This window comes from Sphaeramia orbicularis, chromosome 8, assembly GCF_902148855.1.
Source record: "Sphaeramia orbicularis chromosome 8, fSphaOr1.1, whole genome shotgun sequence".
NCBI lineage: Eukaryota > Metazoa > Chordata > Actinopteri > Kurtiformes > Apogonidae > Sphaeramia > Sphaeramia orbicularis.
The window spans coordinates 35,172,671-35,189,496 of NC_043964.1; the positions used below are offsets into that span (position 1 = coordinate 35,172,671).

General features: G+C 36.9%; 2 protein-coding genes across 4 annotated transcripts; both read right to left on the reverse strand.

Annotated features, from left to right (window-relative positions):
- Positions 1–317: 317 nt before the first annotated feature.
- Positions 318–6,154, reverse strand: spsb3a (splA/ryanodine receptor domain and SOCS box containing 3a). 3 transcript variants are annotated; one of them, XM_030141727.1, is made up of 7 exons: positions 5,927–6,154; positions 5,013–5,194; positions 4,414–4,594; positions 3,809–3,996; positions 3,548–3,650; positions 3,322–3,447; positions 318–2,605 (listed from the first exon to the last, which is right to left on the reverse strand). In XM_030141727.1, the coding sequence occupies exons 2-7, from the start codon at positions 5,136–5,138 to the stop codon at positions 2,214–2,216; spliced, it is 1,116 nt and encodes a 371-aa protein (XP_029997587.1). In that variant the 5' UTR covers positions 5,139–5,194; positions 5,927–6,154; the 3' UTR covers positions 318–2,213. The 3 variants fall into 3 exon arrangements, with proteins under 3 accessions (XP_029997587.1, XP_029997588.1, XP_029997586.1); XM_030141728.1 differs by having other exon boundaries at positions 5,997–6,153; XM_030141726.1 differs by having other exon boundaries at positions 5,923–6,153.
- A 3,975-nt stretch (positions 6,155–10,129) lies between these two features.
- atp6v0ca (ATPase H+ transporting V0 subunit ca) lies at positions 10,130–16,290 on the reverse strand. The gene is made up of 3 exons (XM_030141397.1): positions 16,057–16,290; positions 12,070–12,253; positions 10,130–11,338 (listed from the first exon to the last, which is right to left on the reverse strand). The coding sequence occupies exons 1-3, from the start codon at positions 16,121–16,123 to the stop codon at positions 11,134–11,136; spliced, it is 456 nt and encodes a 151-aa protein (XP_029997257.1). The 5' UTR covers positions 16,124–16,290; the 3' UTR covers positions 10,130–11,133.
- Positions 16,291–16,826: the final 536 nt, after the last annotated feature.

Here is a 16,826-nt window from a genome sequence, read left to right on the forward strand (position 1 = left end):
TTCTTTGTTTGTGAATACTGCTGAAACTGGTGAATTTTCGCTGGGATGAATAAAGTATTTATCTAATCTAAATGCAATTGAATGCATAATCAATTTTACATTTGCAGTTAAGATTGTTGCCAGAAAGTACAAAGTAGAAGCAGCTTGTTTATTAGCTGTGTATACAAGGATATTAATAGGATATTTTTGGTTTGTATAGCTTTCATCTGCAAAAAGAATGAGTGCATAACTGTGTCTGCAAAATAAATTGATTTAAAACCTATTTTTTTAAACAGAAGAAAGAAAATTGCATGTAATGGAAAAGATAGGTACATACATTTGTACATATTTAGCATTCATTTTATTTTCAGCTGAAAATCATGCTGATCAGTTAAACAGAAAGGCCTTTACATACAGTATTATTAATATGACATGGTACAGAAGAAACATTTAGAATTTACTATTTACAGTATAATAGTAAGAAAAAAGTGCTTGAATGCATCAATGTGAAGACAAATACTGTGAATAAAGACAAGAAATGCATCTGTTGGACAATGAATACATCTTGGTGGTTAAATTACTGAATGTTTAAGAAAAAAGACCATGGTTCTCTGGTAAAACTACTACTGTTGTCTTGCCTATGCCTCCTAAATCTCAAATTTCTTCAGAATACCATCACCACAGAAAACTCTTGTATTGCATAGTACCTTTTAAATGTGTTTCAGGTCTCCCTAAACTAAGACCATAAGGAAAAGATGAGATCAGAGGCAGTAGTTGGCATCTGGTGTTAACTTTCAGACCTTGGTAAAATACTATTAATGCAGAAGTTGTGTACGTAATGTCATGGTTTGATATTTGACAACTAAAAGTACGATTTATTTACATGTAAGGTCTGACCCAGGTCTTTAGCTCCCATATTAATCATTATTACCTGATAAACAGCCAATTATATCAGTTAATACCTGTAACACAGCCCCTGCAGACTTAAAGGTGGCAGTAACATGTTTTCATTCCATTTACAGGTTGTGTTTGGGTGGAATTTAGTCAGTAACAATCAAGCTCCAAGTTTTTCAGAGAAACAAAATTCACTAGAATCAACTAGATTCAGATAATTGCTTTCAATGATGATAATGCCAACAGGGGCTGACCATATTTAGAAAATGACCTTAATGAATGAGAGCTGGTAACAGAAAGGGTGGTACAAAGCATGTGAAAGCCCAAAAGAACCATTGCATAAACAGATTAGCACAAAAATGTGGCATTAAAACTGCTCTTTTCATATTTTGTTAAAACATAAAAAACACATAATGAAATATTACAGAAAATCAGTGGCAGTCTCATTTGAGAGATGCATGTATCTCAATGTCAGTTCTTACATTTAAAAAAAAAAAAAAAGGAAATTCATACAACTTCTACAAAAAGAAGCAAGCATTTTCACAAATGAAACATATAGGCGTCTTGAGAAAAAAAAATGTCTGCTGAAAAATTTGACCTGGATGAACTAGTTTGAAAACAAAGAATTAAAAAACTATTTTTTACCTTCGAAGGACTAAAAGCTTGTAAAGCACAACCAAGTTACTTTACTTTTATTCTACTGTTTCTTTTAAGTTGCTAATCCATCTGAATTATTTGAAAGTTTAAACTTCAGAGCCAAGATGTGCGGGGAGTTAATAAATAGCCTATTGTTCCACTGATACTTACTTATGCAATTAAAAAAAACAGCAGATGCCAGCAAGTAACAGACTACTTCAATAATGCATTAGTCGCATTAGACTGGTAACAATATACATTATTTGCATACAGGATGAGAACACAGAATGTAGTTTACAGTCTCATTTCCAAAACCTAATGACCAGCAAAATGCAGCCATACTTGACCTCAGTGTTACAGTATATAGTCAACCCCATTCATGCATGGCAACAAATTTGCACTTAAATATGCTGAGTAACAGAACAACACCATATCTTTTTTCACTTGTTACTAAAGCTGGTTTGGATACTAGCGTCTGATGAGCATGAAGACATCTGATTGGCAAGAAAGATCACAGTAAAAACGTGCAGGCACAAAACCTGCAGTCAGTTTATCACCTCCCTCATCTCAGCCTAGAGACGTTCTTTTACTGGGTAACACTTATGTCGAGGGAAGCTTGAGGCAGGTCGGTAACGCTCGGATAGTTGTCACAGGACAATAATGTCTGCCAGTGTTTAAGAGGAGGTAGTAATTTGGCTGTCCAGTCATGTCCAGCGGCATCTCTTCCTCTGAGAGGCTTCGGGGTCTGAGGTGCAGCCCTCTGAGTCGCTTTCAGAGGAGGACGGTCCAGCCAAAGGAGGGACGGGTAAGTGAGAAGGCCTCTCAGAGCCATCTGGAGTTTCCTCTGTGCTGCCACTATTCAGACTGAGCACCCAACCCAGTTTGTTGTGCAGTAACTGACGAAGGCCTGGTGGTAGAGGCAGCACGTCCAGGGTGTCTATACAGTCCGGCAGCAGCTGGCGAAGGCGAGCACAGCAAAGGTAGAGCAGGGAGGTGGGTGCAGAGCAGGACCGGATCACCTTCATGCTGCTTTTTGCTGCCGTGGAGCAGGCCATTGGGTAGAACCGCTTGTTTTGGAGCTCTGTGGCAGCAACACCTGCAAAAACAAAAAGAAGATATAGATTCATTCCGTTCATGTTAAAAAATATAGTAAAGTATTGAGTAAAAATTTTTGAATTATGTAGGTAGGAGCCCGGTTTGGATTGGTATTAGTATTATTATAACCAATGTTATTACTATTATTATTATTATTATTATTATTATGTAAACTGATTCATACAAATAAAGATGTTAGGGCATCAGAGTAAGGCTTTATTCATTAAGATCTCATTATAACATTGATAACTCCAAAATTTTCAATGATCTTGATGAACCTTGGAAATGCTGTAAAACTTGTAATCTCTATACATCATTTATTCCTAAAGTTTGTCTTCTGACCTTAAGATGTTTCCTGTTTCCACTTTCATGTTTGTGCACAGATGGCTTTAAGTTTTAACAAACATACAAGTTGTACGCTACATCACAATACTAAACAATAGCAATATTTAGATTTTTAGTGAGCACAGAGAAACTTTTGAGAAAAGCCTTAAAGTGGCAAACTGCACAAACAACATTCTGGAAGTCAAAGTCTGCAATTTCATTGCATAACTGGTGGAATGACAATAAAGCCTATTCTTCTTCTTCAAAGACTGCACAGTACAAACACTGAAAAGTGCTTGATTTTGAATGGTGGATAACTGTAGTGATGTAAACAAATGATTAAAAAAAATAACAATTACTCCTCAACTATACACTTTGCTTCTTGATACTAACCTATACACTTTCGATTCTTGAAGAATGTCAGTGTGCCATGCCACGTGTCCAAATGGACTCCAATGATAGAACCCTGTCCAAACCGGGAAGAGAAGTTCATCTTGTCTCCTTTATGGTGCAACAAGCCTGACAAAAAAGGAAGACAAAAAAATTACATCTTATTAATTCAATAAATCTGAAAGATGAAAGGTAATTTTTCTACTACTACAACTGATGTCAGTCTCACCAGTGTAAGAAAGGCCCCAGCTGTCTGCATCTTTTCCAAGTAAGCTGCAAAATGTATGTCTGTATTTGTCCAGGTTGACGTCAGAAGTACCGATGCCCACCATCTGTAACGAAGTAGTGTTAAACCTAAAAACTCTATCCAAAATCTACATCAGCATGGATTAAAACCTTTTCAGTTGCTTTTATCTTCAGAGCTCTTTTCTTTCAAGGATGAATTAACATAAAAAAAAGCTTTTCAGTGTGTGGTGGAGTCGGGTCATACCATGTCTGTTCCATACACTGGGGATGTCATCTTGATTTCCCAGAAGTGCTGCCCTTCTGCTAGTTCTTTGGAACCACGGATTGCTGCTGTACCACAGCTGTACTCGGAGTGGAAATTCACTTTGCGATTGTCACAACTAAGTAACGTTGCTGTTGATCGACTGTTGGCGTCCCAAACCCAGTCAAACTCTAAAACACCAGAAGGTATTAATTTGGTCAGAAACTTTTTGATAGAGATAAAAATGACAACATACCATACAACAGTGACTTGTCTTTAAGCTTCAGGTAATTTCTACTTATCAACTCAAAACTTTTCCAAATTTTTGTACTCTTATGACATTAATAATGGTCAAAAGTTAAGTGAAATTACATGTTTTCTATTAATCTTCTAATCCCACGCCCATGGACCTAAATCTTTCACGAACCACGAAAGATCAACCCTAGCAAAAACTGCACTAACATGTTATTTTTTTCTGTGAAAATTCCAACTGAAATCCTTACCATATCACAATTGCAATATCAGTCAAGATAATAACAACATGCTGTTTTGCATATCATTCTACCCTATTATGCTCAATGGAACAAAATGCAGCAGTTTTCTTGTACCTTGGTCGTCCTCTCCACAGTGGCAGTCTTTAACTTGGTGGAAGCCTCGGAGATGTGGGTTGTAGTTGGTCTCAGCCTGGGAATCACAACCACAGTAGGACTCACCAGTAACAGGCACTGCACTGGGCACTGGAGGGACCATTACTGCTGAAAAGTCCGCCTCAGAGTCGGAATCACTGTACTATGGAGCAACAGCAGAGAAAAACATGTCCAAATGTCAACAGCACTGTGTATGTTAAAACAAAGTGCTGGCAGTGAATGAATGTTGCTAAAAACTAAAACTGGGCAATGCACTGGAAAACACATCCAGATCTAAATTACAGGAGTAAAAAACAAGTATGAAAGGCAGCAGTCAAAGCGTCACATAGAAGAGAACATTAATGTACAGCATATAAATGGCTGAACCTCAGATAATTTAGATGCTTTAGATAGTTTGACCTTGATACCTGACGTGAGTCTTGTGTTATGTATATGGCATAAAGTTAAATTTACTGTAAACAACTGGCATCATATGACACACAGAAACATACATCACAGGCTCAACCTGTCCATTAAGGGCACTGATTCTAAGGGAAAACAAACAACACTTGTTTGGTTACCTCCAGGCGATCATAGCTCCAGTCTTCACTCTCAGAGGCCAAGACAAGAGCCCGAGCATCAGCATCCCGTCGTATTCCACCCCAGACATATCGCCATGCACGGCTGTTCCTGCTTCTTCTGGACATGGCAGCACCAGTCGCTCCAATGTGAGATCCTGTCTGTCAGCTCAGGTTTAGTCCAGCTGCAGAATGCAACAAAGCAGGTGAAATCATTAATGCTTCATATGACTGTCTCGAGAACCAGAGACAATGAAGAGTACTGTGACACATGAACTGAGCTGGAATTAAAAAAAAAAAAAATCCTGTCTGCATTTCATATGTTTTCATTTATGCAGTCCTGCTGTGGTGTCTGTTTACAATTTAACTCTACATTAATTATATAGCAATGATGGCTTATTAAAATTATCCAACACCCCCAGTTTTGTTACAGGGTACACTCCCCACCGGCGAACTGAGTCAACCTCCTCAACTCTCTGTGGAGTAACATCCAGCTATTTTACTTAAACCTAATTATAAGTCAAATTATGGTTCATATATCGTTGTTACCGTTAAGGTAATTAAACATACTCCTTAGCGTGTGATGGGTTTCCTGTACTAGCCATAGTTAGCTAGCTAGCTTTGCTAACGCTGAACAACGTCTGCATTAGTAACATGGTAGCTGAATAAAACAAGGTCAGGAGCATCACATTTCAACAAAGATTACCATCTGTGCGTGTGTATATGTCTCAGTACGCAGGTAGATGCTACAGTGTCCCCTGCTCATTAGCCGTGAAATAAGAAAAGTGTGACAGGGGGCGGAATATTTTTGGCTGGCTGTGCAGTTTCAGCCCTAGCATTAACTAGCTAGTTAGCTTTGAGTTAGCTGGCTGCGCGCGGCAACCAGCGCTGAAAAATGTGGCGCTAACGTTACCTGCCTGTTGTCGACGACCAGCGTTCAAGCAAAATCATTGACAGCACACAGAGACGATGTTCCCTCGGACATACCTAATGTTCGGCAGCTCATACACGACCGCTGAATGAGGGGCTAGCTCCGCTTCCTTTTCCCATGACCTACTTTATATTAGTCTGACCGTAAACAATAACAGCCAGATTGTATGAGCACAGACACAGCGGTCTGCTAACAGGAAGTTTTCATTACAGACATGCCGAGACTTATGTAATGCACATACTAGGACTCAGTCTGGCACTATTAGATTAGACAAATTAAAGAATTTGTAATAATTACTCACTATGACGACCTGCCACTGTGAACAGAATTTAATTCACTATTGTGTGTGTCTATCTATCTATCTATCTATCTATCTATCTATCTATCTATCTATCTATCTATCTATCTATCTATCTATCTATCTATCTATCTATCTATCTATCTATCTACCTATCTATCTAATGTATGACATATATACCCATATGTAAACAATGATGATACTACCATATGTTAACTATAAGGAAGTGTTATTATTATTATTATTATTATTATTATTATTATTATTATTATTATTATTATTATCAACATGTGTCTAATATGTCAATATATTAAATTCTCCCCATTTCTAATACGTTTCGTACGTATTTATATGGATGTAATTTATGGAAATTCATTATATACATAACATATACTACCTTTGTTTATCCTCAGTGAATTTTATTAGTATTACTGATGTGTATGTAGTAGCTGGTCACCGTGGCTATGTAAGTTGTCAACCATTTTTTTTTATTTTATTATATTTTAATTTCTAATATTAAATAGTATGTTTAAATTATTATTCACAATCATTTTTCTGTATTTCATTATTTAACTTTTATTCAGTTTATTAATTATTATTATTATTTATTATAATTATCATGAGTATTATTATTATTATGCTTACTATACCTACTACCTTATAAAGCTGCTACTACTGCTACCACTACTACTACAATTACTACTACTATGACTATTATTTGTTTCCTGGATGTCTGTTGTACTCTATCTGAATGAATGAATGAATGAATGAATGATTGAATGAATGAATTATTTCTTAAAATGGGACAATTCGTATTAATGAAAATTTACAATACAAGCAATCATAGCCATATGGCTAATTTTCATCTTAAATCCCATTGGCAGGTAAAAAAAAAAAAAAAAAACATCTTACAGATAACATAATACCATAACTGAAGTGAGACATACAAAAAGAAAAACAAGCAACAATGCACAGTGCACACAAACAGACAAAAATGGGGATCAAGGCAGCCACCAAGCAAAAATTGATTAAAGTTTGCTCATGAATTATATTATAAATATCCCATTGTTGCTACTACACATGACCACATTATAAGTATCCCATTGTTGCCACTACACATGATTATATTTTAAGTATCCCACTGTTGCTATTACTCATAATTATATTGCAAATATGCCATTGTTGCTATTACACATGACTATATTATAAGATATCCCATTGTTACTGTTACACATGATTACACTGCAAATATGCCACTGTTGTTATTATACATGATTATTATCTCACAGTCTTAAGAGTGAAAAACACCTAAGCTGATGAAATGGACTACCTTGACTTGTGTTACTGTATATGTTTTACTTTCCTATAATAATAATAATTTTCCATTAATAACAATTTTAATTTTAATAATTTTTTCAAAATTATTTGAATCAGATATTAAATGTGCTAAATCCTACATACATATATTGGTTTGTACACATTTATATAATCAATTTATAAATCTACTAGAAAGAACCTGTAAAATGAATGTATTGTAATGTGCAGACAATGTCTTGAAGTAACTCTGAGACACAAACATTCCTTTTGTGTGAAACACATTCTCTTTCATATTTTGACCCAAGACTGTGTCTTGGAATCTACTGTCAACCAACATTTTTGCCATAATATTTCTTTATTAGTGACTCAAACTTGGTAAAGTTTCACTACTTTTATTTTGGATGCATTTTACTGTGGACCAGTGTTATTACATGACTATGGTTGTGTATGATGTGTCTAATATGTCAATATGAGAAATGCTTCCCATTTCTAATACAGATATATACTGTATGTGTATTTCATTTATGGGAATTCATTATACACATTACATATACTACTTTTGTGTATCTTCAGTAAATTCTATTAGTATTACTGATGCATTTGTAGTATCTGGTCAAAGTGGAGCTAATTCACTTATACGATATAAGTTCTCTACTAGGCTATTCATTTTATTATTATATTTTATTTATATTTTAATATGTAATATTCTGCCCTCTCCGGATTGGTGGAGGCCCTTGCCCCAAGTGGAGTTCAAGTATCTCAGGGTCTTGTTCACGAGTGAGGGAAGGATGGAGCATGAGGTTGGCAGGCGGATCGGTACAGCATCTGCAGTGATGCAGAATCTACATTCCTACTCTCACCTATGGTCATGAGCTTTAGGTCATGACCGAAAGGACAAGATCCCAGATACAAGTGGTCGAAATGAGTTTCCTCCGTAGGGTGGGTGGGCGCACCCTTAGGGATAGGGTGAGAAGCTCAGTCACCAGGGAGGAGCTCAGAGTAGAGCCGCTGCTCCTCCACATCGAGAGGGGCCAGCTGAGGTTGCTTGGGCATCTGTTTTGGATGCCTCCTGGACGCCTCCCTGGGGAGGTGTTCTGGACATGTCCCACTGGGAGGAGTCCTCGGGGAGGACCTTGGACAGGTTGGAGAGACTATGTCTCTCGGCTGGCCTGGGAACGCCTCGGGGTCCCCCTGGAAGAGCTGGAGGAAGTGTCTGGGGAGAGGGAAGTCTGGGCATCCCTGCTTAGACTGTTGCCCTTGCGACCCGGCCCTGGATAAGCGGCAGATGATGGATGGATGGTTAAGTTGAGTGACTGAGTAGATGATGTGTGATCTCACTTAAGAGACAAATTGAGAAGTACATGCTTTTGGAGAAGGTCCATGTGTTCTTTGTTGTAATATGATGAATTTATTTTGCTTAGTTTTCTGGTAGGAGGAAATGACAGTTATGATCCGTCTGTGGGATTCATGATGTTTTCTTTACTTTTGTGTTTAGTCAGAAAGAATGAATGATACAGGTGTTTGTATCAGAGGTGCAGAAACTCCAGTCACTCTTACTCTAAAGCACAATAATCAACTGACTCATCATTTTTCAATAAACTGAAGATAGGAGTATTGTAGGATTTTGTACAGCCTCTCAAATAACTCCAGTCACTGTGTCTCTCGTGCACAATAATAAACAGCAGAATCTTCAGTTTTAATATATCATATATATATTATTATCATTATAATTTCTACCTTCTACTTATATTACTACTATACGACTACCACTAACTATTGCTATTATTATTGTGTCTCCTGGTTGTCTGTTATTCTAAAGATCCTCCATCTCGGTCTTTGGAGTGAACAACACCTTAACTAATGAACTGCTAACTACATAGACTTGGATTACTATATATGTTTTGCCTACTTATATGTTTTTATATAAAACAAAATATTGTATTTTGGCTTAAGGACAACAGAAGTTTTAAGTTCTTCAGAAGAGTTCTTCTCATTCATTCTCAGTACTGTATAAACTTGTGTAGAATTCTGGTCAAAATACGAAGTGGACTGAGGAATGTCAAACCTGTTAGAATAAACATGCAAGTGCTGTTGCTCAATGGAGGTCAAGGATATTTAAATTGGAAATTGCAAAACTGAATGTTAAATATATAATTGCAGAAATCCTACTGATTTGCAGGGAATTCAAACAACTTGACAGATATAATAAAATGTGCTGGTAAGATGCAAATGAAGGGTCTAATTAGCTTGGTTTATGAGAAAACATACATAAAAAAGTAATCACATTCTGAAACCTAAACGACAACTAAACTTGACAGAATATTTAAGATGCAAAAAAGGATTTCTTAACCTTCATCCTACATCTGTTCTTTTGACTGAAGGCACATAAAGTCCAGCAATCAAAGGACTTCAAGCAAAACAGTGTGTAAATTTAGTCATCAGCATCAGATTTGAAGGTGATCACTCCCTTCCTCTACATATCACCACCATATGGAACCAATACTTTTTTTTTTCTTTTATACTAAGTTCTTCTATATTTATATTTTTGTGACCACAAAAAACACACAACTATGGTATTTTGGAGGAGGTTGAGTTTTATTTGGAAATCTGACAGGCATGGCTGAACAGTGACCTCGCACCTTAACCAAAACAAAAAAACAAACGAAAAAAAAAAAAAAATCAACAGCAGCACTACAGGTAAACGATACTAGTGTTTAAGAATGTCATATTTAACATAAACTCACTTGCTCACATTATGCACTCAGATTATCCACTCACACATTCACATTCACACACACAAACACAGTCGTCTCCATGTCAACATGTGGACATCCTCCATTAATAATCACACTACATCCAGAGGAATTCCAACAATTACCCACAGTGCAATTAATCTAACTATACACAGATAATTTATATATTTTTATGTATATAGGGTATTCAATAAACAGTTTCCCATTTAGACACTTTCATGAAGTCAAAATCTTTGTAACAGTTTCATAAATAGTGAAAAAAAAGTCCTGACAGCTCCTCACCATTATGATTAAAAAACGGTCCCCAAAAATAACATGAAAAAATAAAATACTAGTGTGCACAACTCTTCAGCAATCTCAAACAAAGAATGACAAAACCACGAACAAAAAAAAAACCAAAAAAAAAAAACAAACAAAAAAAAAAAAAAAAAAAAACGGAGAGGGGAATGGGCAGAGGGATAAACGCTTATACTCACACTCACAGCACAGACTGGTTACTACATTTACAGGGAGTGGAGGGACTCTGGATCACTGTACAGGTTAAGATCAGACGACAAATCAGGCAGACTGTTCACACATCATCCCACAACAACCACTACATCTTCATGCCCGTTCTGAATGCGCAAGACCTGACACAAATGGATGGCTTTAAACAATATGGATAGATCACATCTACTGAGGACAGAGCTGTCAAGTTGATCGCCAATATGTTTCTGCTGCCATCCCATCCTGTCAGACCCGCAAGGTGTAATGGAAGTAGGTGAAAATCTCCTATTTGTTCTTGCTGCTTTGATGTGGAATGAATGAGATGGTGTTGATGCAGACTTATTTTGTAGACAGGATGAGAGCCACAATAAGGCCGTAAAGCCCCAACACTTCAGCAAAGATCAAGATCAGGATCATGCCGACAAAAAGCCGGGGCTGCTGGGCGGTGCCCCTCACACCGGCGTCACCCACGATGCCGATGGCAAACCCGGCTGCCAGGCCGCTCAAACCCACACTCAGACCAGCACCAAGGTGCAGGAAACTCCTGTTGGAGCAAACACAGAACAAATCAGTATCATCTAGTGCATAGTAATGACAAATCAACACCAAACTGTAGAGTTCTGCAAAAACTTACATGATTCAAACCGGATCCAAAACAACTGATGTGATAAACTATAATGCAGTAGCTGAGCCATGTGCAAACATAGTATATGTATAACAGTTTTAGTGAGAATGCCAGTTTTTTTTTTTAATTACATTTTCACTGGAGAGGAAAAAAACATTAAAAATTATGTGATTTTTATTGGGATGAAACAAGCATGTTTTAACATCATAATGCTTCATTTCTAAATGGTAGCTTGAACCACATTTCAACTTAATTACTGACTTAGCTTTTTTTTTAAATAAACATTTTAACTTCATCAAAAAACTGCAGTTCTTGTGATGTAGATATTGTGTTTAGCCAAAATGCAATTTTTTTTTACATTTGAACTGATCATACAGCCCTATATAACACACTTGTGTATAAAGTATCACATCATAAACCACCTCTGGATGTTAGACCCATGAAGGGAATTCCATTCCTGGAATAATGATAATGGCAAACACAGCTATACCTTTAGTCCATTGCTTTGAATATGTAAACTAAAACAATTAAATGAAAACATTTGTGTTTAACAGTGGTTGGTATCTAGTGGGCACAGTGGCTCCATTTTACAAAGTAACTTGACTTTTTGTTTCATTAGTAACTCTTGAAGTTTGAACTTTCTGTCTTACTTGTAGAGGGAGATTCTCTCAGATATGTTGTTTGCTATCAGCACGGCCACCACTAGCCCGTAGATGGCGATGATACCCGCCATGACCACTGGGATGATGGACTTCATGATGAGCTCTGGCCGCATCACAGACATGGCAGCGATGCCTGTGCCGCTCTTTGCTGTTCCATATGCTGCTCCGAGTGCTGAGTAAGACAGAAAAGGTGTTCCCATTTAGTGAGCATTATTCTTCACAGATACATGATTCCAGAAAAAGCATGGATGTTTCGTTTATTTTTGCAAAGTAAACATGTGGGTTGTTTGCCTTGATCCAATATTAACCTGACATGAAGGTAGTCAGTAGTAAAAGATGCCCGACAGCAGCTCTCCATGAGTCAGCAGAAAATATCACAGAAATCTAAATAATATGTTTAAATTCATTCATATTTTTGTGATTGCTACCAAGTGCAGCATTTTCCATGTTTTCCTTTAGGGTCTTCTGTGCTGTTGTGATTCAATAGCTGCAGTTACATGGGCAAAATTTCTTTAAACTGACTAAAATCATTCAGGTTAGATATTCCAGATTAGATATTCCAATTTAACTACTTACATAGACACTGAATTGTGTCACTCGAAAATCTATGCGTTTACAAGATCTAAAGCATTTGAACTTCGAACTTGTGAAAATTGGCTCTGCCCACTCCTAAGTATCATATACTTCTTTCACAAATTGCTAAGATAATGTAAGTTTATGATTTTTTTTTTTTTTTTTTAAATAAAGTTTATTTGATAGGGACAATGAAAATTACATAGTATAACTTCTACCTTTTACAAACAACCTGTAGTAACTGATGATTCACATAAACAGATTATAACTATTGCTAATTTCCATCTCCAGTCCCTAGACAGGCTTTTAGTAGAGAAAAGAAAGAAAGAAAGAAAGAAAGAAAGAAAGAAAGAAAGAAAGAAAGAAAGAAAGAAAGAAAGAAAAGGAGAATATTTAAGGTTGTATAAAATGATTTTTTTTCAGGATATAGTAAATATTTACATCAAGGTTACAAAGAATTACAGTAAATTCAGGATCGTTAAAAATGCTCGCATCTCTGATTTTACTTTAGCCAGCCTTTGACGCTTTTGTGAAAAGATTTTATATCTTGTATTAATTTTATTTCTGTTGGCAGTGTGTTCCACAGAACAGAAAACAGAAAGTTGACTGCCCCATGGAGGTCTTTCGATGTGCGATCTTACAATTAACCACTAGCTGCACCTCAGGTGTTCCTGCCATTATTTTGTCTCATGACAAAATTTGCATAAAATATCTGGTGCTAAGTCTTGTAAATATTAAAAAAACAGTTTCCGGTTTGAGAATTTCACAGAATTATCAAAACGGAGCAGATGATACTGCGGATGATAAAATATAAGAAAAGGATGATTTGTCTTAGACAATGTGATGAAGTGCCAGGGCCCTGCAGAAAGATAGTTTACAGAAAAATAAGCCCAAGATTTTACAACTACATCCCTACCACTTCTGTTGTGATTAGGGTGTCCCACCCCTCAGCCAGCAATTATTTATGGCATAGTATGGTTTATGCAAAAGCAGTTAATGATCGACGGCCTGCTTCTTACGTTCTCATAATGAATGTTCAACATCATTTCTAAAATAGCTGTGACAATTCAGTCTAGTTAAGCTTCAAAATGTTTCATGATAAACACTAACTTATTATACATATTGCATTGTTAATATTTGGGACAAATATATCCATGCTCTCCTTTTCTCTAAGCATACATGACTTTTCAACCCGTGTTGTTTCACCTACACATCACTCAACACAGACCAATCCAGCTGCACTGATCAACATCCAACTCTATGAAGGAAGAAATTATTTTCAGAAAATCACAAGGTAACTTTTCCTTGTTACATAATGACATGGACAACTACAGGTAGACTGCTTAAAAATAAAACAAACTTTAAATGAAAGAATACTAAACAGTACCTCTTCCTCTAGTCCCCACTTGCTGCTGTAGTCATGGTTTCATGTTTACAGAGCAGTAGTACACACTGTGCAAATAACCACTAAAGCAATTTCTCTACCTTCTACAGTATTTGTAAAGAGGCAGGGATGGATTACACAGCAGACAAATTAATACATTATTTACTAGAATTAGCATTTGTAATTTCTGACCCCTTTCCTCTAAAATGCACCACTCGTCAATTCTATGCTGAGTGCTTTCCCCAAATACCTTGAGAGATGGTACAACAGTCAAGTCTTTAATAATGAATAAAGGTGGACATCACATTTCTGTCCAATAGGTCTTCAGCCTTACATCCTGTAAAATGTCTGCTATTAATTACTTGACTGAGTTACATTGAGTATTCATCAAGCATCAGCCTTCTTGTCTCCTGTCCTAAATATTACATCAGTGTTTCTGATCCAACCAACTGTTACCTCAAGAAAACCTGGACCTGCTCCATAGTTACCAAACAAATCACAGTGCCCATAGACAGTTTTCTCTCTATGAAAGCTTTAATGCAAAACCACACTGTTGTATTGGATGAAAATGTTTCTGTCTTCTATGGAAAACGGAAAAAAAGAACTGCATGTATTCACCTTACACAGCAGAAATATCAACAGCACCAAATGAATTTGCTGAGATGTAACAAAAAGTAAAGTGCGTGTATTTTTTATCCTACAGAGAGAAGCTAAAGAATATATCTTTAGTACAACCTCTTAACTAAGTAAAATCATTTAGGCCTTTAGAAATAATATGAAATATGGGGCACAGCATACTTGTTTAATATTACTGCATGCCTACAACAGCCATGCATTCTCAAAATGCTGTTCTAAATACTACAAAAATAGCATATGTTTACAACTTTACAGAGCACTTGAATATGGAGAGGTTTTACATCTACATAGACTTACATATGAACCATTGTTTAAAAGTTTTGAACATAAATGTATTTTCGTATCTCTGTTAAGAGCTGTTAAGCCTATTTCTGCTTAAGTGAGCAATAACCTTGCTTTCTGATACTACAATTACTATAGACCCAATTCTTGTTTAGTGCTTTGCATAAAAATTACATTCCCAGCCTGCTTTATGTTATCCGTCTAAATGTGAAAAAGTAAAATTCTGTGCAGGATGGTCCAAATATGAGTCAAGGGGCATACTATGTGAGCTAGATAACATAAAGAAAGGAATCCTCATGATAACTCAGAGGTTTCAACACAAAAAAAATTCTGATATAATACATTTGTTTTGTAGAATATTAATTTTTTAACTATACCAAAGAACAATTCCACTTTAAGTGTCACCTCATGTTAACATCAAGTCATGTCTGATCCTACATTCCTAGTCTGGCACTATCTGAATAAATGTCCAAAAATCACTAAAAGAGCTGAGGGTACATACTGGTTTATCTATTACCCCTGTGACAGATTGGGTGCACCCTGCGTTCTGCACAGTGAATGCCAAATGAGAAAGGATCTGTAGTGCTTGAAAGAATAGATGAATGGGATTTTGCCTTTAAATTCCGAGAGTGCTGCTTGTATGATATATGACTGGTTTATACCATTAAACAAAATCGGATATCGTTATAATGCATTATATTGTAGACCCTCCTTTTCTGTAGAATAGTGTCGTTGTGGCCTAATCAGGGCAGCTGCCATGGGTGTGCGTCACTGACCAGCAGGTACCAATACCCTGCATCGTGGCTTGGTTTGATGTAAATGTCTCATACAGGAGGTGGTCTGATTCAAGGTTAGCATGTTGAGGAGCTAACGTTAGTGGTCAGTGGTCGATATCGATGGAAACCTTCCCCCGCCTCTCCTTCGCACCCCTGACAGGTGTGTAAGCCGTGACCGACTCCGCTAGCAGCAAATTTCAACTCAACTACCGTGTTGTCGTTACTTGTAACAGTCACAGAATTCAACACTAAGCTAAATCCACTGTTTCGTCAGTGTCGGATTGGATAAATGGAGATGTCAGTTGTAAAAGCTGGTGTAGTTACCGCTGAAGACCATGGCCGCAGAGGCTCCCATCACAGCGAAGAAAGGCGAGTACTCGGGGGCGTCCATTCTCGCACTTCTGTCAGCGATACAGCTACCAAGCGGACTATCTTCTTTTTTTGAAGTTTTCTTCTACCCCGCGGTCAGCTTTGAACAGATTTTAACACAGTGAAGGGGCGATAACGTAGCTACCAGCAACGGCACCGGTGTAGAAGAGGAAAATGGCGAAACGGAAAAAGTCACATGACCAACCATTTCGGAATGATCCAAGAAGAGGATCATGGGGGTGAAGGAAAGAAATTAACACTTCTCTAATGGTATTGTTATTGACAGTGTTAGCATTTTTTAAGAATTACTTTTGGTATGATAGTTACTTTAATGGCAGCTAAATATTATAGCACTTTACAAAACCGTGTCATATAACTTGTGTAATTTTTCTGTAATTGTGTGTATTTTGGTATGTTCTGCTGCAAGTGCACTGACTGCAGTTGAAACGCTAGTAGTCAGTAACCGCTGGCGTATTAATTAATAGCCGTGTAATGCGTGGTAAAATCAACCTCAAATACAGTGTTTATAACCATCAACAAGACAGAAGTGCAAAAAAAACAAAAAAACAAAAAACAAGTGCAATCAGCATAAGATCAGCAAAGACGGTAACAGTTACCATGATCAGCTCATATCCCTCAAACACAGGCTAAATGTATCCTGTTTCCCTTTGACGTACATAAAACCCAATAAGGACAAATAATTTACAATGAATGTTTGACTCCAT